We start from the raw sequence: 27,997 nt of genomic DNA, 5'->3' as shown, positions 1-27,997 counted from the left end.
TTGTAATCAAAATAATTTTCCAACATGTTACCGAGGACATAATAACTATTATATTATCATTTTTTAAATTACATAATATTGATAGTAAAGTAATATTTTATCTCGTATTTGTTTTTTTTCCTATGTTACCCGGGAACTTCAATAAAACTTGTAATCATTAAAAAATATCAAAAAGATGCTGTTTAAAACTAAAAGAAAAGGGTTGATTTGTAGAATCACTGCGATAATCCAATAGAAGTACGCGGAGGGCATAGTGTGTGAAAAGTGGACACAAAAATAGATGAAAATATAATTAAAAAAAACATGCAATACGCATTGCAAGCATGGTGCCAATGTCCCGCCTTGATTAAGATGCTGGTAAACAAGCAAGATAAATTGCCTATTGCTAAAACAATTCTCTTACCCGACAATAGTCTTGCCCGGCAAGGCGTTGGCTGTCATTGTTGCCATGTTTAATCAGACAAATCCACAACACAAAAAACAATTTCATGCAATAAATCCACACAAACTCGGGAGTCATAATTGAAAAATTATTTATTAACATCAATCACATTCGAAATTATGACAGTTTTGATCGAGAAAAAAATAATTATGTAATATCTGTAGCCAAGCGAATTAACTGGCAAGACTGGGCAATGCGTCAACCAGGGCTGACTAGTAAAAGCCTTAAGGGCGCTGTATTAAGGGATAGGTATTATCAGCGCTTTGGCTCCTTGGAAAGTCCGCTCGGAGCAGACTGCTCCCATTGCGTCTGGATGTCCAGCCAGCCAGCTGACGTCGATAAGAATAAGCACAACATGTCAATCTTGATGGCAAGACATTGCCAGAAAAACTTGTTCGTTTACCAGAGCCTTTAGAAGTATTGGTTGTGGAACCTGATGACAAAGCTGATTACCCACGGATAATAGAAACAAAGGGAGATATGACATGAAAGCTTTCTGATTGTCACCAAATGCACTGAAAGCAATGAAAGTTATTGCGTATGTTATTTTGGTGTGTAGATAGGAACAAGGGCGAGGCACCGTCTATGTTGATGTTAGTTAAATTCCCAAGATGTCAAGCGAGACAGGCCTCTTTCATCACAAAATCTGCTGACACAAAAAAAAAATATTGAAGTAAACTGAATTTCATCATTCTGGGAGAGATAAAAGTAATTTGTTTGTCCCTTTATTTCCCCAGAACATTTATATTTATTACACGGGCAGGTTATTTCAGAAAATATATATATTTTTTAGACATAAATAAACATACTTCTTTTATGAAAAATAATAAAAAAAATTCGTAAGTATAATATTTTCTATAGCTTAAATATTTTATATTTACATAATCAATCCAGTTATATCTAAGTACCGATGTCGAAAAAAAAAACAAAATACAATAATTATAATATGGTCGTTATCATTTGTTGTGGTGAAACATTTATCTTGGACCAAAACATAAATTAAAATAAAAACCACCCAAAGCTGTATGAGTTAAATACAATTAAGTTTTGTTATAAAATTTCGTATACATACTTAGTCAAACAAAAATATTCAGTCACTTTTAAAACAGAAACTTAGCTGTTGATTTTATACAGCACAAGAGTTCCAATTGCCCAGAACCTGTGGAACTATGGCACCTCCATTTCGAGGAACTTCGTGAGACTCGAGTAAGCGAGGGAGTGCAAGTGAACCAATGACTAAAAATAACTAAAGCCATTTCAAGTAACGTTTCGATTCTGAATTTTCTCACCAGGGCAATACTGAGTACCTCCCACGAGAAACGAGGTGCAAATATTCTATATTATATTTAAGTCTTTAAATGAAATTGAAGACATAATTAAATTTTTAACATGCAACGTCTGGGTCTACAGTCAAGTAGTTCTCTGCTACGGACGTCGATTAAAAGCATTCATTATTATTAAATTATTTTCTACTGACCAAAGTTACTGGCGCCATTGATGTAGGTATAAACAAAATTGACTGTATTCCCAAATGATAATTATTGAAACAATAAACAAATTCAAACATAATAATTATTATTACGCTTTAAGCCCCGATTAACCGTTGGACCAACGTGTGAATGCTGTTAGCACCAAGATCCTTTAATGTGTACACGAAAAACTGACAATAATCGGGTAGGCCGATCAACGCATGCATCGGCCAATATACGCCAAATGGTCCTGAACACGTTGGACCAGCACATGGGCCCAATGTGTACCTGGGGCTTCCACAATAATGACTAACAACATGCATTGCTTACTGAATTCAATTATAATAGAAAATTCAAGAAATGTATTTCATAAATTTCACATAAATTATTCAAAAATCAACATTCAACTGAAAAAACCAAATAAGTCAATTCTCATACAGCTAGGATCGTTAAAAAATAATATATATATATTTGACGTACATAGCTAAATGCAGAGAAATTAAATGCCAGTTTTGGCTTTTTCTCTAAATCAATTATTGCGGAAATCTATCCCTTATATTATTCACATCATTTCTTACACGCTAGAAAGATAATGTTCACCAAGTTTTAAGTGTTCACAATATTAAGTTTAACAACATCCCCCTTTATTGTTCACAATTTAAATTATAAGTTGTTCAAAACATCGTTCAACTAACTGCTCTCACAATATGGGTTGTACAGTTCACATGTTGAATTTACAAGTTGTAATGTTGGTAAAATGATTTACAGTTCAAATGACAGTTTAAAAGAAAAGTTTGACTGTTTTAGAAATGGAAATATAGATTTTTAGCATTAGCATGTTGGTTGAACTGGTCACAGTGATTGTTTTACTGTAGGTACTCAATATTAATTTATAGTTATTTATATGTATCTAAGTTTAATTGTTCACATCATTGCGGTCACTGTTCACAACATAAGTTAGTTTAGTGTTCAACACTTGGGTAACGGTTTCACAGGTCCTAAACTGAGAAGTCCTCCGGCACCAAGGGCTTGTAGTGAAGAATTTAAAGTGCCATTCATCGCATTCTGTACGGACACAATTGGAATACCGAAACATCCGTTACCTTGTTCTCTATTCGCCAAAGGTATGAAATTGAAGATGCCTAGACTTGTGAGTTTCTTTAAATTGGATTGTTGCGAGAAATCAATTACCGGTAAACCCATTTCTGAAACAGAGTTGTGGAATAATTTCTTGTGTTCGTGCAGCTGCTGGTATGTGGGATACGAAACGGGACAACTGTCGCATTTAGCCAGTTTAGCACTGGGGTGCATTTGGGACATGTGCACATTCAGAGCGGACGAGTTTGAGAATGTATTGTTACAAACTGAGCACGAATAATCATACGATTCTTCCGGAATGACGAAGCTGGAGGATACAGATTTTTTGGTTATACTAATGCCACTGCCCAGGTTGGGGATGTTTATGGGAGGAGGAGACGGCGATTTGGGTTTGGCCGTGATTCTAATTCCTCGCTGGGCGAGTAAACTGGCGACCATGCCCGCGTCCTTGTTGGCAGGGAGGAGCGGGGAAGGCGGCCTGACTCTCGTCTTTGTGACGGTGAGACCGCTGCCGATGTTAACATTTGGACACGGTTCTTTGGAGCCCTTGATGCTGTCTATCACGGGGAGGCCGTCTCTTTGCTGCTGCATAGACATGACTTGGCAATCTTCATTATCGTGTCTGTCCGGAAGCAGCATGTCCAGTCTCTTCTTGGTGGGGGTGTGCGGAGCACCGTTGGGGGGGGCGGGCCTTTTCATGGGCGTTCGTATCAGGTTGGGTTTCCCCCCGCGGATGGCTTGACCTTGGACTTGAACTCCGGGACGAATGGAGGGACGGATTCCCATCCGAGGGCCCCCGCCTCGCCCCCGCGGGGGTCCCCCGCCTCGCGGCTTCAACACCCCCCGCGGCCCTTGCATGGTGTTGCCCATACGAACTCCCATAGCTTGCTGCAGTTTCTGTCCGGGTACTGGAGACTGAGGATTCTGGATCCGAATACCTCCAAGCTTGCTAGGACTCTGATGTCCGCCTTGCTCCATCACAGAGACGGGAATCTGTCCAGACATGGAGTTGGGTGGTAATGGGCCCTGATTGGGGTTATACTGATTCTGTCCATACAGCATTTGTGAGTTGTACGGCGGGACTTGGGGGTAGCCAGACGGGTTGGGTGGCTGCTGGTTGTACATGGAGGAACCGTGGGGTGGCTGGCCCTGAGGGTGGGAGGGAGGGTAGCTCCCATAGCCTGGTGCTCCGTAGGGCGGTGCAGGGGGATACTGAGAGTACTGTCCCTGCGAGTGGTCCGGCATCCCGTACCCGGGGGGGTATCCCGGAGGCATCTGCTGATGCATTCCCGGATAGCCTCCCGGCGGCTGCTGTCCGGGCATGAAGTTCTGCCCTTGGGGAGGAAAGGATTGAATATTCACCATGATATTCTGTTGATGTGAAAACCCAGAGCTCGAGCTGTGATTCGTTGTCAATTTACCAACAGTTTCGGCAAGCTGCTTGACCGGGAACAGACTGTTCAGAAGGAAGCCCCCCGCGCCCCCCTGTCCATACGAAGCAGGGACGAGGGAAGACGACTTGTTTCCAGTAGCGCCAGCGAGCACAATGGAGGTAGAGTGACCTGTGGCCCTCCGATGGCTCTCAAGCAAACGGAGGTCTGAATACCTGGTATTGCAGACCTCGCAAGTATGCTGTGGCCCCAAAGTATCCAGAGAGATGTATTCACTGTCAGAGTTGCTCTCTTTTCTGTGGCTGGCCATCAGACTCTCAAAGATAGCATCCGTGCTCTTATCGGAGAGCATGGTTTCTAAAGAAGATTTGGATGACGGAGCGTTCCAGTTGAAATTGTGCTGCTTCTCCGTGGATATGTGCGGGGCAGTGTTAGAGTTGACCGTGGAGGTGGGGGGCCGCGAGACCGGAGGAAGTGTTGACTGCGGTGGTCTGATATTAGGAAGTGGCGAACTTGGCAGCTCCTTGATCTGTGCCCTCTGCTGCAAGATGATGGGCTTCTTGTCTACGATAGTTGCCGGGGTAGAATCGACAAACATGATGTCGTCATTGTCGGAATCGTCACCGTTGATTTCTATGATGGCCACACCTAAGTTGGGTTCTTTCTTGGGAATGACCATGGGCTTAGGGATGGTGGGTTGTTGCAATTGTTGCTGTTGCAGCTGCATGGCTTGGCGGGCTTCCTTCTCCTGCTGTTCAAACGCAAAGGACTTGACTTTGATGGAATCTGAAGGACTGGCCGGCGAGCCAGGTCCGGATCCCACTTCACTCTTGATCCTGCTCTCCATACTTGCCATGCCGGACAAGGGATTAACAAACGGGGGGGCTGTGTTTGGATAGCTGGGAGTGGCATTCGGCTCTGTCTTTATCCGGCACTCTTCCAATATACCATCTTTGATATCGACAGAGTCCCAAGTGCTGTTTCTCCGGCTGTTGATGGTTGTGGGGGCGGGTGCAAAGGCGGCAGACACTGCCACGGGAGCCATCGGGGGAAGTGCGACGGGAACGGGAACGGGAACTGCCCCCGGGATAAAAGGCTCCTTCTTTATCTCAGTGTTATGGTCATTATTCACCACTTGGAAATCTTGTTTACCGGAAGAATGTTTGATGGTGAGTTTTAAAGAGCCGGATGCATTAGCGAGACTATCGGTGGGACTAGGGGTGGTCGGAATGCCGGCTGCAGGCGTTGCTTGTTTCGCAGGACTTTCCTCCCCGAGTTGTGTCTTAATTTGAATATTTGGAGCGGGATTGACTTGCAAACTAGTATCCACCGCCTTCTTAATGCTGATCCCCATACCGAGACTCTGCAATATATTTGAATTCACAACCTCCTTGACGGGGATCTCAGTTTCCTGATCGTCTTCTTCGTCGGACCAATCTTCTTGGTTCTCTTCGTCTTCTTCGTCGTCCGAAGCCAGCTTTTCCAAGATCAAGTTGGGCATTTTGACGTGGATCATCAGATGCTCATTTAACTCCCACGAGTCTGGGAAGTCTTCACTGCACGTTATGCAAGATAACGATGGTTCAGGTGCGGGTTTGATAATGGCTGCGAGGTTTGAATTGATAGCGGGTTTGATGAGGGAAGCTAGATGGGAGCCAGGTTTGATGATAGCCGAGAGGTTTAGCGACTTGACGACGGGAGAATGCTGCTTGATGAGGGCTGGCTCGATGGTCAGTGGAGGTTTAGTGGGTGTAATTTCCCCGGGGTTGACCCGTTTGATGATGGCGGCGCCCGAAGACGAAAGCTGCTTCATCAGTTTGGCCACATGGTCCTCTGGAGGTATCACTTCATCCTCCTCCTCATTGAGATCATCTTCATTCTCGTCTTCCGGTTCCAGAAATTCTTCATCTATAAAAAAAAAATTACAATCATTTAAAAAAACAAGTAATTTAAGATGAATTACATTACAGATCTTCACCGTTATCTGTTTAAGTAGTCAAGAGAGAGCCGAACAAACTATTTTTTATTACAAATAATAAAAATTAAATTTGTAAGTTTTTGATACATAAGGAGCAGTTATTACAGTGTAGTGTAACTCTAAAGACAGGTCAATGAAAAACCTCAAAAAATCCCACAAAGGCAAAGCCTGTGCGTAAGTATTATAGTAATCATTATCAAAAATCTATGGCAAGGATAAAACATAAAATTAAGATAAATAATATAAAATTAATTTATAAAAAGAAAAATGATAAATTAAATTAAAACAAAAAAATAGCATAATTCACATAATCAGTGGAAATTTAAACCATACAACAACCCAATACAAAGACAATTCAAAACACTCTTAAAAGGTGACATAAAATCATGAAAAAACTAGGTTAACCTCTCAGACAAAGACTTTTATTTACTATGTGTTCCTTTGCGAACTGTCAAAACGTGATAATTTTTGTGTTATTTACAAGTTTTGCTAAAAGCTTCATAACTCACGTTTTGGGAAACGTAGCCTCATTCTAAAAACTGTTTTGGAAAGATTATGAAATCCACTATCGCATTGTGTTGTAATACGTAAATATTTGCGTTTCTAAATATACATTTTATGAAAACGTCAAAAATATGTAAGAATCGCTTACCATTATTTCAAAGCCGTGAAAAATGTACTTTATTCTGAGTATCATAAAGAAATAACACTTTATATATTGAAGAAATATAATTAAAAACTATTAGTCACCTCAAAATATTAACCGTCCAAACTAAAATATTTTTAGTAAATTATTTAGAAACGCAATAAATTATGAACGAACAAGATGACAGATCCAATCGGCTTAGATAATGCACCTCTACGTTCCATAGATATTCTTGAATACAGACGCGTAGCGTTATTCATTATCGATACTCTGCTTTTTAAATCATGGCAATCCGTATACTAGTGATGGAAATATCGATTTTTGTAAAATCTCACGCGTTTACGTGAAAAGACGTTCTAATGTCTTGACCGCTATTATCATATTTACGTCTTTTGAAGTTCTAATGTTCTGAGTGGTTAAATGGGTTACGTTGGTAAGATTTACACATTAGTTTACGAATATATTTGATTTTCGACTCCTAGACCCCCCAGATAGACTCATGAAATTGATTACTGTATAAGAAAAGAGTTCAATAATTTAAAATGTTTGCTCAATTTTGCCAGAAGTAAGTAAAAATTGAGCCTAGTTCAGCATACGGACACACGTTTGTAGGTTTATCTTTTCAGTAGAGTCATCAGATATGCAAATGTGTTATAAATCAAGGGTAAGGTCAATTTCAGAAATTTTTCATAAGCATATTTATAAAATGTTATTATAACATTTATATCAACAATACATGCAAACTAATCGAGTCGTTGAATGACTCGATAATGTGAAAATTTTGATTGAAACATCGAAATTTTCAAACGTTTTGGTGTACCAAATGTCCAGCTAAAACAAACCATAGTTATTAAGCTAATTCCGAGTGTATTATATTGATTAGTTCTTCGATCGAATACTTTCTCATTCCCGCGTAGCTTCGTCTCTTACTAATTAGGGCGAGGGTTGCTATTGGCTAGTTATTTCACCCCGCCGCTCTGGCTTACAGATGTGATCCCTCGAAAGGATGGTCACAGCTGTGATGACTGATAAAAGATCATGTTTTGCTCTATAAAATTAAGTTTATTTATTTTGTAAGAAACAAACAGCTTTCCATAGATATAAATATACAAATTAACTGAAGTCAAGCCACAGAAGTTTCATATGCTAAGTTCATTGGAAATTAAGTTTTAATATCTTAAAATTAATTTGGTGTTTAAGGAAGGGGAGAGGAAGAGGAAAATAGGAAGAGGATAGGAGATGCTTCCGATACATTCCATACTCTGATATTAATAATCGATCGTACGCATTACTTCAATGTCTCTATTGCAACTTTTAGAAAGACTTCACAATCTCGGAAACAAATATTCTGATCTGGGTGATATATTTCATTTAAAAACTAATCAGTATAAATGTTGTATGTTCTATCACTTTTATTCTTCTAGACACAAATAGACCTATGTACCCATATAACTTCTCCGCTTCTACTATTTCGTTTTGTTGAATCTTTTAAACTCAATTATATGCGTGAGGATTCATTTTTGCCATTATGTTTACATTCTTCTTTATTGTATTAATTTTGTAAAGTGTTTACTCTGATACAAAATGCTTGTATTTTTTTTTAAAGAAAAGCCCTAGGGCGTGTAATCAATAAATAAATATCGATATTTCTTTAGGTTATTACCAAAAATGTCAATGCTGTAAAATTTTGTATTATATTGTGCACATATTCGAGGAATTGGGGAATTTTTTCGAATGTTTGTTCTACACAAGGGTAGATAAAATAAATCAGATTGTCGGGTTGATCTAGACGGAATATGAAGATTTATTAAATTGGTAAGTTCTGGTGAGTCCAGACCATTATTTAGGATTTTAAATAATAAGATTTGATCAAAAATTAGACGTCGTGTTTGTTACCTAACTTCGGTTACCTCTGGCAGGACTGACTCCAGAAACTCTTTGTAAATCGTCAGCTTTGGAGATCATCTAACCCAGAGAGAGAGAACTACTCTCAGTACTCTTAGAAACCCTTTTGGTAGAACAAAAGGTTAAGGGAAGGAAACATATTACATCCCGTTGGGAGGAACGATACAGGTTAAACCTCAGTGAAACCTTAGAGAGGTTTTTAAAGTTTATTACACTGTCTTACTATTGTGAATGTGTATGAATGTGAATGAGGCAAGGAGTGTGTGCCAAGACCGAGTTGTTTGGCGGTCCGTCCTCTCTGCCTACCCCTGCGCGGAAACGGCGTGATGGTTAGTTAGTTAGTTAGTTACTATTGTTGAACTGCTATAAATACGTGTAATTGTTTTCACCGTTAAATTATGCATTTATTTTTTAATCCCGTTAAACAACAAATATAAACCAAACATATACTCTTGAAACTATTCAAAAATACCCTCTTCTAGACCGCGTATCCCTCACACCAGATCGACTCAAAATGACACAAGAAACTACATATATTTCACAACAAATCTCCACAACATCCAATACAAGTCAAGAATTACAGACCGGCTGAAATAGTTCAATGAAATAACTCTAAAAATTACATAGAAGACGCACCTAATTGAGATGTCTGTATGAATGTGTGTAAGTGCAAGCGAGATAGCATGCTTGCAAGATGCTATAAAAGGCGATGCATACTAGGTTTGTGTCTCTTTTGTTACAGGCAGCAAGAAAAAGTTAAGAACCACATTTGGCGTATTTGTGCATACATTGCGCACAGCCACGGAGTAAGAAGGAACCTGAAAGCGTAATATTTGAAAATAAATTGTGCGACAATAGTACAAATTGTTGTATGGAAGGAAGCGCCACGTCTTTAATTCAGAAGACAGCAAAAGCAGCCTGCATCCGCAGTATATTGAGGGAGCATTGGCGTAGGCACGCGAGCACATGCGCGAGTCAGGAAGAAGAAAAGAAGAGGAAGTAGGTGACAACAGAAGAAATCGGAATCCGGGGCAAGTGCTCGGGTTCTGTTCGCTGGAGCAGGACAAGCAGAACCGGATAAAGGGCTGGATTCTGTAGCTGCAGGGAGACGGACACGATCAGGATCAGCAGTCGAAAGGGGCGGCTGGAGACGAAGTTCCGGAGTTGGAAGACTTTGGAGCGGCGTGTGTTCATCGGTCCGGGAGTGCATCTTTCCGGAAGAAAAGCTGCTCTCTGTTCAAAGAGAGACTGGACCAAAGTCTTGAATGAAATGAAATAACTTTAGTCCGCTTTAGCAAAGGACCCCGTAGTGAGGAGGACTAAGAAAAAACATTATTATACTGTTATTAACAACTAGTGATGAGTCATTCATGAATGAGTCTCACAATTGAGCTCTTTTTGTATTGGTACGACTCCCGGTAAACCATACCACGGCTCAATTAAACAGTGACCCTTTTTTTTCAAAATTATTTTTTTGTTTTACTATATTTCAATTATTAACCTCGCTACGACCACAAATAACTATATGAATAACAATTTAGTTTCCAAGAATACAGCTAAATTAATGACGCAAATGGCAAAGAGTGGTCATTCAAAAAAGTTGTTCCACTACGAGCAGCTTCATGCTCTGAACCTTCAACCTATAAATAAACTCATAAAGCGTAATAAACACAAACTCAATAATAAAAAAATCCTACATAATAGGTAATTACAATAGCTCTGGGGTCGTGCGCGAGATGGGCATTTTTCACGTCGGCCGATTGCCACTCACGACTAGGGGATGATTCACTTCAAATCATACCTTCACCATGGCAGTATGACAACTAAATTTGGTTCGTAAACCTTCCAACCACTCAAAGAAGATTGTTTATTTAACTAAAAAGATAAACATTTCACACATTGCTTTATTTCTATGATGCATTTTCAGTGAAGGTACTTTTTTCTAATTACTTGTTTACATAAAGTTATTGTAGACGTGTCTAGCTTCTACAAGGCTAAATAATTATGCCCATAATTACCGCATTTACACATGTGTGGAATCTGTACATTATATCCCAAAAAAAGGGATGCCATAGCTTATAATTTAATATTATTCATGGCTTGTTTTGGTAAGATACCTAATTATAATTTTGATTTTTGAAAAGTGCACCGTTTTTTGTAAAAATAATTGGCATTGTTAACCATCTATCAATTTTTTATTGTAATTTTGTAATAATAATCAACACTAGCAGTTAAAAACCCGCTCCGCGGGCTTTTTGCTGCTAGACCCTGTGGGCGGCACTTGGTTTGGCTTCGCCCAGTTTAAGTGATCCTAACAACAGTTACATTTAATAGGTAGATATTAGGTCATTCACAGAGAGAGGGTGAGTATATATTGTTAAAACACGGAACAGGAAGGAGTTAATGGATAGTAAAATGCTCAATTTAGGCATAATAAGAATGAAAATTGTTTGAATAAACGAAATTTTACGTATTTGTGATGGATTATTTCAAATGAAACACTATTATTCACTACATGTCTACAACTGATATTAACTGTTGCCGTATCTAATATAATTTGCTCATAGGAGACTTGCAGCGCTTAAATATGTGTTACAACCGTCAATGTCTATAAGTTGAATCAATATCGTATGGTTCATCACAACAATTAAAGATGGTTATAACAAAATTTGACTGAAATAATAGATTATTACATATTGATTAATTGTACCCGTGTTTATGAATAAAAGGAGCGTAATTGTGTGATGAGATTAGCAGTCGTTTAATTAAAAGGTGTTATTTTTACTCCAACTGATGGTAATTCTTTACTTACAACTGTTACTGTATCTAATAAAGTTTAAAGTTATAACAAAGAAGAATGAAATAATAGATTATTAAAATATAATGTTTACATTTTATTGCGTACATATGCATTGATATACAACGGAAATAGATAAAATAATGTAATCTTATTAAACTTTATTTTATTAAAACAAAATAACTTTGTTTACATCACTTTATTATATACAACCACTACATGTTTCATGAACGAAGTTCACCTCATCATGAGTAAGTATAAACCGAAGTCAAAAATCAAATATAGATTACAATTGGAAAGAAGAAGTGGAAGGAGGGGGGAGGGGTAAGAGTGGGCGGGGTTTATCAGAATTAGGAATTACAATATCGTTAGACGGGAAAGACCAGTTAAGTGGGAAAATATTTAATGGCCATTTTCAAGGACCTTGGAATGCGTAATTTTTTACAAACGTCAAACATTATCACGTAATTGTGGACAATTATCATTGAAATGTAATTAATCAAATGGATTATGAACTTTCTAAAACATATTTTCTTCGATATTATCCAAAACTTATATGAACAGAAACAATGTTTTTGAAGAAATCTCGTATTACATGAAGCGATCCTATTTCAGTATGAAATCGGGTCTTAATTTTAAGGTCTTATTTTTTTGGATCCGGTCGCCTGCAAACCGAAATGAACCTTACGGTTGGTTAAAATTGAGGGACAGAGTGGTCAAATTTTGCCTGCAGACCCCCTATTCGGGATTTACCCGAAACATACGATTTGAATTCAACCAATCAGAGGGCCTGGATCGTCCAGACGTTAGCGTAATAATACTGTCAGATTATTATTTACTTTTAAAATTGTTTTTAAAATCTGTAATGTCTTATCTCTATAAGATATTGCACATACTTACTACATACATGTTTTATTTCATGTTGATATAAACTAACATGTTTTATTAAACAAATAAAGAACTACCTACTGAACATTCATCTTATGTTTCCCATCTGGTAGTATAATAACACTTTCTCTCATCTGATAAAACATCTGATAGTATTATCTTAATGACTGTACAGTTTCAGATAGTTGTAAACAGAAGTGGAGCCCTCTTTTATTTTCAAAAAGAACCATTGAGTTTATCAAACTAAAAATGAGAAAATGTCAAAAAGAAAAGTTTAAAAAATTGGAATTTCTCAGTTTCAAAAAATTTTGTACAATTTTCTGCCCATTTTCCGTGAAATTTTTTTCCCATTTTCAAAAATAGATTTTTCGGTAAAAATTATCTTCAGGGATCCAAAAAAATTATAAAAACAAAATCAAAAAGATTTTATAAAATTTGGTCAATTTTCCCCTTCTTTTCTCCTTGATGGCTTCCTATAATTGCTCTAGAATTGAAGCGTAGTAAACTCCGGTTATGGAAACGCCTTTATCTTTGTAATCGATCAACAGGATTCTTTCCGAGTCCCAAAAGACTGTCGCCATGATCTTCCCAGCCGTTTGTGGCACCTTAAACTTCTTGGGTGGTGGTGTGCCTTTCTTGTGCCACTACATAGAGTCCTGTTTAGACTCAGGTTCATAATGATGAACCCAAGTTTCATCACCAGTAACAATTTGAGCCAATATGTACTCCATCTTTGTATTCCCTACAGAGGTTCAAAAATGCACGAAATCACTCCACGCGCTGTTTTTTTTAGGCGGCGTGAGCATTCTCGGCTCGGAAGAATTTTGAAAATGGTTGTATCTGATACTCCAACAATTTCTGCGAGCTGTTTCTTCTTTGGTCGGGCATTTTCTATTATTAATATTTCGACTTTTTGAATAATTTCCGGAGTGGTCACTTCGATAGGCCTTCCGTGGGTCGTCTTCAAGCGACTCCCTGCCTTGTTTAAAGAGGGTATGCCACTTGTAAACCATAGTTTTACTTGGACAAGAGTCCCCGTAAACGGATGACATCTCTTCCAGTATGATCTGAACTGATTTTCCTTGCTTGGTAAGGAATTTTATAACAGCGTGGAACTCGATTTTCTCCATATTCACAATTCTCCCCTTGATTGACTTGTTTGGTCGACGATAGCTCAAAGACCAATGACCTAATTACGATAAAACCCGGTATTTATACTAATAATGAGATGTTTGCTCAATTAGTACCTAATTCAGCAACACCCCCAGTCCTACCTGCATACCCATTCCGCAAACTTAATTACGCCCCCTCGTATGAACCCAAATTTGTGTTCAAATATATTCCTACCACAGTTTTTTTGTCCTAATGACTTTGCTGCCACTGGATCCCCTGATATTATTTTTTCGACGAACCCGATATTTTTGGAATCGGTTCCTTTTGGCTTTTATGAAATACAAAAATTTGAGCTGTACCTACGACATTACGGCGGTGTTCTTTAATTTCTTGAATTCTTATTGGCAGTGAATTTGATAGTTAATCCGGCTGCGTGGCCTTCTTCGTACAAAACTTAAATTTTGATTTGTATCAAAATACTTGACCAAACTAAATCGAAAACCCTTGATACACATAAACCCTTGTGATGTTTTGGACATCCACAAAAATAAACGATAAATAATAAAATAACGTGCTCTAAAAATTTTTTGTTTAAACAACGACGGAAGATTTATTGACAGACAGGCCTTGAGTAAACAGATTCCCACGGGAAAGGAGAGACCGGAGGACAGTCGAGTTTGGAACTTGGGTGGATTGACAGTCCCGAGAAAGGGATACAAATCAGAAGTGTTGTTTGAAATTGCAGTTAATTATTGAATTCAAATGGTATTAGAGAATATTGCGGAATATTGAATTAAAGTGAAAGATTATTGATCCGGTGTTTGTGTGAAGTGAAAGTGATTCGACTCAGTGGGAAAACAATTAATAATAATGACAATAATAAAAATTGGATAATTTGTAGAGCGCCGTTTTGTAAAAACCCACCTCAGGGGCGCCAGGTGTTGTGCAATCGCGATTGTGTTATAAAGTTGTGTTGATTTAAACGTGATTTCGTATACAGTTCGAACTAGATTGCTTGTCTTAAAAACATGAAAATAATAAAAATAATGATCGCGTTTTTAAAACAAAGTGAACATATAAAGGCAGGAAGTGTTTAATCGGGCTAAGTTATTGATTTGGCGAGATGGCATTCTATCCACGGAGACCGAAACCCAGAGAATCAAATAGATTATTAACTGTGGGTTCGAATCCTAACAGATTAGGGAGGTACAATTTTATTTACAGGAATATTTAATTACCCTTTTATAAGCGTAGGGAGGAGGTCGAAAATTAAAGTGATTTAGCTATATAGTGTAACCAGGTAAGCTTCACGCTGAGAATGAGAGGTGCCTAACTGGGTGAGTTTTTTATATTATTTATTAAATTCCAGAGGACCCCCTTTAAAAGACGGATACAACTAAGTTTACGACACCTGCCGCCCAAATAATGTTATCATTAAAAGGAATACCCTAGACGGATTGTCAATCAGCTGTGAGTGAGAGACAGGCCAATGACTTTTCATATATAGGCCGAGAGGCGCGGAGTACAGTCAGTCAAAGGGGAAGTTTTGCTAGCGTATGCCGTCCCAAATTGAAAGCGTTCGGATGCAACCAGACGGAACAAAATGAAAACTTTTCTTCTGTTATTTGACTTTTCTAATTTAATACTTTTCATCTATTGTTTGACTTTCTAAGTTACGAATTGGGATGCACGAAAACAAATCTAAAGTCGAAAGAGGGAGATGGTAATCTCCGAAATAAAACTACCAACCGAACAACTTTTCTCAACAGGTATCTTTCGAGAGGTAGGCAGCCTCTTTAAATTAAATGCAAAACATCAAACCAATTATCCGTTTATACCTTACCTGAGAGGATAGGTATTCAGTAGGAGTTACCCATACCTAATACACGAGGATGCTAGTAACCTCATAAAATAAATACTGGAACCAAATATTAAAATACAGACAGTCCTCATCCCAAATTTGGCATATCGAGTAGACCTTACATATATCTCACATGATAATTGGCTGAATGGGTAGGCACACAACCTATCGTTAATAAGCGGGCAAAATGTCGACAAGATCGTCGTGTGTTATATATGTATTGACCTAGAAAGGGATGTAAATCCCCGACGACGTGGGAGTTACAATGTTTTCTAGAGGTGGCTCGTAACTTAGGACCTTACGTGTCACACTTTCGCGACTAGATTCGTGACAAGGGATGTCATGGCTTTCCCCTTCTACACTCAGTAAAGTAGGTTATCCTGGAGGTGTTTGAGATTGGGGCAATTCTGAAATTGGTGATGAGACCTGGTTTTCTTTATTCTGGCGTGAAGGTTGCCGATTTGGAACAAGGGGAGACCCGGCCGGTTGTGATATCCAGACACGCAGATATCGATCGCCTTGCTCAAATTATCATCCATCAGTTTTGTTTGGTAAGAGGAGGAGTCAATCTTAGCTTGAAAAAAATTCATTTCCTTTCCTCTCCTTCCCCTCCCAAAAAATATACATGGATGGCGCCGACAACTAACACCATAAACTTATCGTATGTATATCACATATATAAAATCTAACACTTTATTATATTCACATTACCCTACGATAGGTAGAATCGAGTAGCTAGTGGGGGGAGAGCAGGCGACTTAGAAGATAAGGTTTATGAAATGGTTTTAAAACACAGCAGTAATGAATTCAACTCACTCTATCTCAAAAGAACCAAGGGATACCACACATATATAGATAACTAGGTTTCTAAACCGAGAAACAAAAACCCAACACAACGTTCGGTGAAGCCTTTTTATACTGAACCGTCACGTGAAATGAGTACGTTCAAGGTCGTACGTCGCGTAGACAAACTAGGATGTACACACTTGAAGGGGTGTGTAATAAAGAGAGAGGCAAGGGATTGAAAGACGGCAGGGAGGACCTTCCTACCCCGGATATATACATAACCAAAGCCTTATGGAAAAGTTACCTATGGGACTTAAAGGAAAATTTATCGTAGAAAGAAGAGAAGGAAAGGTTTGAAGTAGAAAGGGCAGATCATTACATCTGATGCCGCAAACCAGGAGAGATAGATATACAAGCTGGTTTGAATTCATTGCTGTTGTTGAAAAAAAAAAAAAATGGATTCCATAAACCTTATTAATTCACATTAACAGCAAAAGAAATGGTACCTATCGTCAAAAATGATAACAGAGACATCGTACTTCAAAGGCAAAATAGAATAAACAGACAGACCCGGAAAACATTGAATTCATTGTGACGACAAAAAACATCTAAAATGTTCATAAACAACGAAGCCAAAGGATAAACAAACATCGAAATCGGATTAATTATAACACAAGAATAAGATAGCTGGGACAAATCTAAAATAAACATTGCATTCAGATATCGTGAAGTATATGGCATATTTTATACCGTTGATATTTGAATAAATGTAAACAATTATTGTTTATTCCAGATCTAAAAGGCAGAGAATGTTTAAGACATAAAAAATAAAAGACAGACAAAACCATCGGATCACCGCCGAGGACACAAAATAAAAACAAATCAACATGAAAATAAATAACACTCGAACATAATACAAATAACGTATTGAGGTGAAACAACACTGTTTAAACAAATAACTCAGAGTTTAAAAATAAACAAGTGTGACATGACATATTGAATTTCTACCCATAGAGAGACAAAAACACTTGAAAAAGCTGAGGGCGGAAAAAAACTCACCAGTAGAACAAGCCGATAATCACGGGAACCAAAAAAATAAACAGATGCTAGGTTAGAAACGAAGAACAGGGGCGCTCAACATTTTGGAAGAATTAAAATAAAATTTAAAATAAAAATAAAAAAATAAATACAGAGGTATTCGAGAAACGTAAATTACCTATAGTTATTTCTAATCCCATCGACTAACACGAGGAAGCGAGATTACCCGTTGGGCTTAGAACTAAAGGGAGGCTGTGATGTTTTGGACATCCACAAAAATAAACGATAAATAATAAAATAACGTGCTCTAAAAATTGGATAATTTGTAGAGCGCCGTTTTGTAAAAACCCACCTCAGGGGCGCCAGGTGTTGTGCAATCGCGATTGTGTTATAAAGTTGTGTTGATTTAAACGTGATTTCGTATACAGTTCGAACTAGATTGCTTGTCTTAAAAACATGAAAATAATAAAAATAATGATCGCGTTTTTAAAACAAAGTGAACATATAAAGGCAGGAAGTGTTTAATCGGGCTAAGTTATTGATTTGGCGAGATGGCATTCTATCCACGGAGACCGAAACCCAGAGAATCAAATAGATTATTAACTGTGGGTTCGAATCCTAACAGATTAGGGAGGTACAATTTTATTTACAGGAATATTTAATTACCCTTTTATAAGCGTAGGGAGGAGGTCGAAAATTAAAGTGATTTAGCTATATAGTGTAACCAGGTAAGCTTCACGCTGAGAATGAGAGGTGCCTAACTGGGTGAGTTTTTTATATTATTTATTAAATTCCAGAGGACCCCCTTTAAAAGACGGATACAACTAAGTTTACGACACCTGCCGCCCAAATAATGTTATCATTAAAAGGAATACCCTAGACGGATTGTCAATCAGCTGTGAGTGAGAGACAGGCCAATGACTTTTCATATATAGGCCGAGAGGCGCGGAGTACAGTCAGTCAAAGGGGAAGTTTTGCTAGCGTATGCCGTCCCAAATTGAAAGCGTTCGGATGCAACCAGACGGAACAAAATGAAAACTTTTCTTCTGTTATTTGACTTTTCTAATTTAATACTTTTCATCTATTGTTTGACTTTCTAAGTTACGAATTGGGATGCACGAAAACAAATCTAAAGTCGAAAGAGGGAGATGGTAATCTCCGAAATAAAACTACCAACCGAACAACTTTTCTCAACAGGTATCTTTCGAGAGGTAGGCAGCCTCTTTAAATTAAATGCAAAACATCAAACCAATTATCCGTTTATACCTTACCTGAGAGGATAGGTATTCAGTAGGAGTTACCCATACCTAATACACGAGGATGCTAGTAACCTCATAAAATAAATACTGGAACCAAATATTAAAATACAGACAGTCCTCATCCCAAATTTGGCATATCGAGTAGACCTTACATATATCTCACATGATAATTGGCTGAATGGGTAGGCACACAACCTATCGTTAATAAGCGGGCAAAATGTCGACAAGATCGTCGTGTGTTATATATGTATTGACCTAGAAAGGGATGTAAATCCCCGACGACGTGGGAGTTACAATGTTTTCTAGAGGTGGCTCGTAACTTAGGACCTTACGTGTCACACTTTCGCGACTAGATTCGTGACAAGGGATGTCATGGCTTTCCCCTTCTACACTCAGTAAAGTAGGTTATCCTGGAGGTGTTTGAGATTGGGGCAATTCTGAAATTGGTGATGAGACCTGGTTTTCTTTATTCTGGCGTGAAGGTTGCCGATTTGGAACAAGGGGAGACCCGGCCGGTTGTGATATCCAGACACGCAGATATCGATCGCCTTGCTCAAATTATCATCCATCAGTTTTGTTTGGTAAGAGGAGGAGTCAATCTTAGCTTGAAAAAAATTCATTTCCTTTCCTCTCCTTCCCCTCCCAAAAAATATACATGGATGGCGCCGACAACTAACACCATAAACTTATCGTATGTATATCACATATATAAAATCTAACACTTTATTATATTCACATTACCCTACGATAGGTAGAATCGAGTAGCTAGTGGGGGGAGAGCAGGCGACTTAGAAGATAAGGTTTATGAAATGGTTTTAAAACACAGCAGTAATGAATTCAACTCACTCTATCTCAAAAGAACCAAGGGATACCACACATATATAGATAACTAGGTTTCTAAACCGAGAAACAAAAACCCAACACAACGTTCGGTGAAGCCTTTTTATACTGAACCGTCACGTGAAATGAGTACGTTCAAGGTCGTACGTCGCGTAGACAAACTAGGATGTACACACTTGAAGGGGTGTGTAATAAAGAGAGAGGCAAGGGATTGAAAGACGGCAGGGAGGACCTTCCTACCCCGGATATATACATAACCAAAGCCTTATGGAAAAGTTACCTATGGGACTTAAAGGAAAATTTATCGTAGAAAGAAGAGAAGGAAAGGTTTGAAGTAGAAAGGGCAGATCATTACACCCTTGGCCACATAAAATGTTTCTGTCCAGTTTTCTTCTTGAAATAATATTACTGTATCATCATCAAAACTGATTATGTTTCCTTTAATGGGAAGGTTAGTGATATCACTTATATAGATAATAAATAGTATTGGTCCCAGTATAGTTCCTTGGGGGACGCCATAGTGTAATGGCAATAGCTTACTTTTTTGTTTGCCAATCTGTACTTGCCGCCTGCGGGGCCTAATCAAAAAACTGCAGAACCAGGTTTTCATCTGCTAGTATAAATTATTACTATATCTTACATACTCTCTATTGTTTATTATTTATTAATTTTTACAAAACATGAAATAAGGGCCGTTCGGGAGATATTTAATAAAAATAGCACCATTAAAATCATCTGAGTATTGATTGTGATTACATATACTCGACGTGAACGGAGTCTGACAGTCCGACATCTGGACATGGATATATGTACACCTACTAACTACCTAGAATCATATTTTTCTCGTGGTACGGAACGGCATACCGGTACACGCTTACGCTGGGGAGATCGAAGCCATATGCTCATTCCTCAAACACTCATACGTTCAATTGAGCTGACGTTTATTATATAGTCGCTAATAAAACAATTTACTCGTCAGAGTAAAATTATTATTATAGAAATGTGAAACCAGAAATCTATTTTCTCATCAAAATATTTTACAAAGAAATTAATAAAATACCATCAATCATCTTCTTGGAATGAGTGAAGAGGGTTGGTAGTGTATATAACAGCTCAGGCTAATTTGTTGGCTTTTGAGAAGAACTTTTTTGGTCTCACAGGAACCGTTGTAACTTCCTTGCTGTTGTGGTGAGAAATATGATCTAAACGGTGTTAGAAAGAAAGAAACACCACGCTTTATATTACTACTAGTTGCTCGAATTTCTGTAAATATAATATGCGTGTATTATATATTTAAACCTTCCAGAAGAAATTCTCTAAAGGATAGTGAAAACCAGGGGAGGTTCTTCCCTTAGGTCAATTGGTGTTTGACCCCCCAAAATTATAATACAACAATAATAATAAATTATGTGCATGAAAACAACTGATATCATTCTTAATTTATTTTAAATGTACTGCGAAATAGCAGGGCTGCTAGTGACGAGCAGTGACATCTATTGTCTCTTATAGAAACTTTCATTCACAAGTCCTCACGATTCGCTGGGTCAATTTAAAGAATGTCCCCGGTTTTGGCATCTTCTGTCCCTATGCGCGCCGTAGAATAAACGAGACGACACTATGTCTTTCGTCTAAGTAAAAATTATGTACCGAAGAAAGCTTAGGAACGCTTAGGTCATGGCCGTGAGGGAGACAACACGATGTACATTATATGTTTTAAAGAGATGGTGACATAAACATACGACGGTTTTTCATTTTACACGCTTATCGTGTGTGGAACAATGGTTGTTTTTCAATTGGATTCTTTATGTTGTTATCGATGCAGAATGAAGCTGAAGAATGAAACAAACACAAAAAATACAGTGTGTGGCAAGCCTACGCACGACGAAAGTGAAACTTTTAGTATTCTTCTCTCTCTTTTCATTTCATTCTCTCTTTTTTTCTGTCTTACGTTAGTTTGAAGATTATAGGTCAAATAATTCAACGACGAAGCATAGATTTTCTCTTTTTAATATTTTCTTATACATGAATGAATTTCGATATAAGTACAGTTCCAAAAATTTTCAATTTATTTACAGTTATGCAATACTATTTACAATTATTAAATATTACATATACAACAATATTGTTTTTCACGAATGTTTTTCTCACTTCTATCTCGTCACTACTCATTTTTGACACTAAAACTCTGTTCCAAATCGAATAAACCACAATCAATTACGTATTTCACCCGTATTACACTCACCGCGCAGTACACGAAGCAAGCAGCTGATGCCTGGCGTGGCGTCGTTGGCTAGAGAGAGAAGAAAAGAGAGAAGAGAGAGAGAACGTTCGTCAGTGGCTCCCTCACCTCAGTAAGCGACTATGGTGAGAGAGCGACAGTGAACGGTGAGCGGTGGTGGGGGTCCCGTACCCCCAAACAAATGATCACTGTTTTCGTGACGGTTATGAGTCGGTTTTTTCCGGTCCTCGAAAATGTATGACGCGCGTAAAGAAGTTTCACTTCAAAAACGTAAAAGATCATCGTCAAATAAAATCTAAATTTAAATGGAATTGATAAACGTCTCGTCGTTTCGCACCCAGTATCTTTGGATACTGTGGAAACTCTTTCAAACACTTGTTTTATTTACTTTAATGTTGTGCACAACTACATTAAAACGTAATCTCTTAAAAATAATTTGCTGTAAATACATGGATTGTGTAATTATTTCCAATTCACTATATTAATATAATATGTATTTTGAGTCGCGGACTAATGACGTAACTACCGACAAATTGATATAGATAGGTATATGGACATTTTTCACAATATCACATAAAGATTAGTCGCACATTTTTTTCAAATGACCTACCACGTCTGGATCCCTAGAGCCGCCTCTGTTGAAAACCCTTTCAAAATCCGTTGCGAAACTTTAGAAGAACTAAGCGCACAGACAGAGAGACGCGGATATCGAATTTATTTTATACTATTTAAAGATAACAACAGAAGAATTAAAGTGTGCACCTTCATAAAACCAAAGGTACCGACCGCATTTGAAAAAAAAAATATACATATTATTTTTATACGAAATGACTAAAAATTGAGGTGACTATAACATTTGTAATATATTTGTCAAATTAAATAAGTGTGTTTTTATATATTTATTCTTTATCAGCAATCTGAGTTACAAAAAACGCTAAGTGATGTTTGCAGACAAAAATTTTGATATTAAAAAAAATATATATGTTTATGTCTAATAATAAAATATGATAATGTATTACATCACCTTTCTAAAAGAGTTTTTAGTTTTCGTAAATGTTTATTGCTCATTTACTGAAGTTACAATTACTTAGAAATTTGGATCCCGCCATTTTTATTTTTTTGACATAGCTCTTTCAGCAACGATTCTCGGGTCGTTTAAGCTTTCGATTAAATTATGATCAGCTGTCAAGTATAACGGTCTTGCTTGTCGGCTGATCACAATTTGACCAAGAGCTCAAATGGACCGAGAATTGTCATTCAAATCTAATTTTATATGTCTACTAGTGGAACCGAGCAGAATTTGTCCTGCCACAGACCGCCTTCAATGTAGGAAAGTTTAAAAAAATAAATAATCAGATCTCGACAACAGCGCCACTTATCGGTTCCAAAAAATCCTATATTTCAAGCTGGAACCAACCATACACATTCACAAAATTTCATTGAAAAGAAAAAAAAAAAAAAAAACAAAACAAAACAAAACAAAGATTGCCTTACCTGGCTATTTATTTTTCTAGAAATTGGATCAAGTTATTTGTCTCCACATATAATTGTAGAAAAAATCAAGATAAAAACAAGCATGTTTACCCATAGATCCATCAGGAAAAGAATGGTCAGAGTCCTCCGTTTCTTCCGTTATTTTAGGCATTTTCATTCTGAAAACAAAACAAAAAATTATAAAAAATTTATATAACTTTTTTTATTCTTATATGAATTCCGCACAAGAGTCTGCTCCCAACCATCTTGACCCAGTGAGACTATGGCATCCCCAATTGAGGAATTTTGTGAGGCTGAAGGTATTGGGGAGGGGAAGGATATGGGGAAGAGGAAGGTGGGGGGAGTACCTGGCTATTCAGATCTGGTCACCAAACATGGCCATAGCCATTTCAAGTAATATTTTAATTCTGAATGGTGGTTTTAAACCAGGGCAATACTGAGAGTACGAAAAACTATGCGAAAAGTTGTATTTAGGTTTTCAGTTATGTGGCTATTATAACTGGCGTTAAAACTGTAAATCTTCTAGTTTTTATAATAAATGTGACAAGTTTAGCGTCAGAAGTAACGCGTCGCCTCGGCCAGGGCGGGACTTCCGCTTAGACCCGAGAGGCCCGGGCCAAGGACCGATTTTTATTTTATTTTTAACTTTAACTCCATACAGGTGGCACCGATGCAAAACAAGCTTTTTAAGGCATAATATGTGATCTTTGGGGATGTTGTGAAAATGGTAAGCATTGGGTACACGGGACTCTGAAAATAATATATCAAATTCTTTCTAGGGCCCAAACATCGAACCTAATATGTAGATATTTCTAGTTTATTCCGACTACTTCTTTGTTCCTTCCATGTAAGCTCAATAAAAAATTTAAGCTGTGCCTAGCTCGGAACTTGGCGATGTCCATGATTTGCATGACATGAAACGCCGTGAGCAAAATGCAAAAGATATGGAGTGACAGAGGCATAACGAAGACCACCAAAATGAGACTCGTCCAGGCGCTGATTTTCCCCATATTTCTATACAGTATGGAAACATGGACAATTGGAGCCAGCAAAAAGTTGATGTCCTCAGTGAGAAAAATGCTCAGAATTCCATGGATAGCCAGGCACATAAATGAATCCATTCTGGAAGAGCTAGGCAGTCAACTGTCTGCCTACAGCGTATTCTAAGACGCTTTGGACACGTTGCTTGCCAAACTGAGGACTCCAACCTGGAGACACTAATGATGGAAGGCAGGAGAAAAATAGGAAGGTAGAGTGACCAAATATCACTGGCGTCCGATACATCAGTGTTCTTGGCTCTCCACGCGGTGCAGCTTCCGAACAGGCCTTCCATTGATATGCTTGGTGTAACTATAACTGACCAGCTCAGGTACGGGGGCTCCATCGAAGCCAGAGTAAAGTTGACCTCTCAGAAGCTGGGCGTACTGTACAGGGCCCGCAGATACTTTAATAGTACACAACTGCTGACCCTGTACAAATCGCAAGTGCGCCCTACTGTCGAATTTGGCAGCCATCTCTGGTCCGGAGCCCCTAAATACCTGAAAAAAACCCTTGACTCTGTGCAAAAACAGGCGGTCCATTTGATAGATTCCCCAATCTTAACAAACGGACTGCAATCTTTAGAGCACAGGCGTCAGGTAGGTATGCTGTCCTTGTTCTATCGGTATTACAATGGAAGATGCTCTGAGGAACTAGCGTCATTGATCCCTTCGGCACCGGTGCGTAGTCGGGATACACGCCAAACGTGCGCCCAACATTTGTACACGGTTGACATTTGTCAAATGAGAACGGGTCGCTTCTACGATTCGTTCTTAAGTTCAACAGCTCGGCTGTAGAACGAACTGCCGGCCTCTGTGTTTCCTCCCTCCTACAACATGGGACTCTTCAAGACCCATGTTCACTCCTTCCTCTCCACAAAAAGACCCTCCACACAGCATCCCCAAAGATGACATAGGCCCTGAGGGAAATTATTTTCTTCAGGGCCTCCTGTGTGGAGTTGATATAAAAATAAAAATAAAGGTCATATTTTTAGTAGTATGTAGAAATTTAAGTTACCTAACTTCAGCCACCAGTGGCAGGTCTGATACAAGTAATGCTTAGTAAACCATCAACTGTAGGAGTTCAGCTAACCTAGATGGAGAAAATACTTGTTGAAATCAATGAAAATAGTGAACCTGTAAAGTGATTGTTAAAGTTTATAACATTGTCTTACTGTTGTTAAACTGCGATAAATACGTGGCATACTTGCAAATTGATTGTACTCAAAATAAAGACGTTTACCGTTGAAATTGTGCAATTATTTAATAATCCCGTTACAATATTCCATTAGAGCCTCAACCTCAAGAACAGATCTGACTAGAACATCCATACATCATAAAAGCATTTTTATCTTTTTTTCAACGATGCAGAGATGTGTGATTTGTACTCCGTTAGAAAGAGAAATAATTATTCTTCTCAGTTTGTCTCAAATATTTACATTTGGTTCGATGGATAAAATTGTAAAAAGCGTATGATTACGAATCTGTAAGATTTTACTATTGAAATCTGAAATTTTTACAGTTTTCTTACTAATTTCCTAAACAAAGGGAATGCGCTGTAGCGGTAGCTTCTCGAAGGTTTGGAAACGTTGATACATGCAACCCACATCGCATTAGAACCTGCTAGCGAAAAATCAAATGTACATCGCATCTACCTCCTTGCGACTAATCTCGAATGCATTTGGTCTAAGTCAGTCAGTAATTAGCAGCTACAGAGTCTTACAAGTGAGTACCCAGTAAGAGCGCCCGCCGCTAACAGAACTGGGCGGCCGTCTCGGCCTGCCCTGCGTCCCCTTCTTACCTCACCGCGCCGCCATGGGCTACGGACCTACTGCATCATCTGCCAACCAGGTCAATCATAACTTCGGCTCTCTTACTTCACACTGGAGTACCTGAAAGACTCAACGTATTCCTTAGTGCGGAACACCACCTACAATTCCGGTCTCCGCCAATGCGTTGTCGAGCTACCAACTTCATCCCCTCAACCATTCCACCACCGTTCATCTCCGCTTACATCTGGTGTTGAGAATTCACCGTTGACTACATCCACCAACTGCGTGAGCATCGGTCCGGAGTTATCTCGCAACTACACTGACTTAATAAACGCTGTGACCTCAGAACCTCTTCCATTCGTCTCCTTACCATTTCCCCAAAATTGTTTTACTAAATGAGTTCTCCCCTGGAATAATGTTGTGACCAACATAATTTTTTTTTACATAAACAACAACAATCATATCGTTTAATAAGATTCCGGGCAAAGGCTCAAATATTGAATTATCAATTTCTATATAATCGAGGGCTTAATGTCAGTAAACGTTATCTACGTAAATCAACCAATTTATTCTTTGGCTTAAAATCAAACGACGTTATCTACAAAAAAACGTACCACTAATATAACTGGCGCCTTTTTGTAGATAATGTTAAAGTTCTGAAATTAATGTTATTTTTTTTAGATAACCTTGTTTGTCTTTAATCCCTAGAGTTATTTGTATGTTTTTTTTGCAGATAACATTGTTTGACATTATGCCCTCGTAATATAGCCAGATAATATATGACGCTGAAGTAAATGGTAGAAATTGGGTATAACGAAGACATGGATTAATCAATTGAAATACTGATGTGTAGAGTCAAATTAGAAGAAGATTATGTGTGAATGAAGGACTAGTGTGGCGATCTATCCTCTCTGCCTACCCTATTATTTCTATTTTTATTTTTCAAAGTTGGTCAATCCAACAGGAATATTGTATTCTTATGTGATTACCGCACAATAGTCTTAACTGCCTGTGGGTTAATGCATACCTCAGAAAGAAATGCATTATAAAATGGAAAATATAACAAAAGAATCTCAGAAAATAACAAAACAAATAATTTGAATATTTTTTCCGTTTTTTAAATATTTTGTAAGAACAGAACAAGTTTCAAGCCGGTTTTGTTTTGTTTAGATAGCTATGATAACCTCTAGCCATTATGTTAGATTATAATAATAAAGATGCATTTGCAAAAGTATACTTACAATAATCATCTATATTGTAAACCCAATAAATTCTGCATACTATAATATGTTTATTTTCAGATTTTTAGCTCACAAAAACGACGAAATCATGTAGCATTATTTCGATTGTAAGCATTCAACGATAACGAAACAACTTCACTTCACAACGATAATATCTCCAAACACAGTTCTTATATTATGATAACTATGGTTGTCTATATAACACTGTCTATCGCAGATATATTTTTCACTAAAACCGCGCTTTAAAAACGTATCCATTTATATTATCATTTGAAAAATGTGACATTTCGGCGTCGCGGGCGTTTGAATGTTTTGGTTGCGACACAAACGCGAATTACGCACAGATATGGTGAGATAATAAGATATAATATGTAGAAAAGCTTCGTGTATAGTTTTTACGCGATAAATCACTTTAATTCCACTTTTATCCGTTGTTTCAATCAAATGTTTCAACCTCGAATTAAGCGGAATCAAAACAAATGTCACTTTAAAATACAAGATGGCCTCCGCGCTGCGGATTCAAGATTCAAATCAAAAGAAAGAACGAAACGAATTTCGAAATGTTTTGCTAAGTTTTTGTTATTCAAATGAGATTCAAAAAAGTAAGTACTGCTCGCTTTGATAATATCGCGATCTACTATTCTGTTATTTATTCCAAGCTGGGATTGAACCGGTTCGCAAAGTCCCGGGCCAGACTTCAAGG

The 27,997-nt window shown here is 37.9% G+C and overlaps 1 protein-coding gene across 1 annotated transcript; it reads right to left on the bottom strand.

Moving 5' to 3' along the window:
- Positions 1-27,997, bottom strand: LOC149410203 (uncharacterized). Its single transcript, XM_089648573.1, has 3 exons — positions 27,295-27,997; positions 23,335-23,402; positions 1-6,308 (listed from the first exon to the last, which is right to left on the bottom strand). The coding sequence occupies exons 2-3, from the start codon at positions 23,399-23,401 to the stop codon at positions 2,881-2,883; spliced, it is 3,495 nt and encodes a 1,164-aa protein (XP_089504699.1). The 5' UTR covers position 23,402; positions 27,295-27,997; the 3' UTR covers positions 1-2,880.

Source organism: Hesperophylax consimilis, chromosome 28, assembly GCF_061612785.1.
Source record: "Hesperophylax consimilis isolate HC1 chromosome 28, BYU_Hcon_1.0, whole genome shotgun sequence".
NCBI classification, from domain to species: domain Eukaryota; kingdom Metazoa; phylum Arthropoda; class Insecta; order Trichoptera; family Limnephilidae; genus Hesperophylax; species Hesperophylax consimilis.
This window is presented reverse-complemented; position numbering and strand designations above follow the sequence as displayed.

What these genes read in the sequence shown, in the direction of transcription:
- LOC149410203 (XM_089648573.1), bottom strand. Translation starts at nt 23,401, where the DNA reads ATGAAAATGCCTAAAATAACGGAAGAAACGGAGGACTCTGACCATTCT. An exon ending in TTTTCCTGATGGATCTATGG is followed by an intron (nt 6,309 to 23,334) that starts GTAAACATGCTT and finishes TTTTTTTTATAG; the next exon opens with ATGAAGAATTTCTGGAACCG.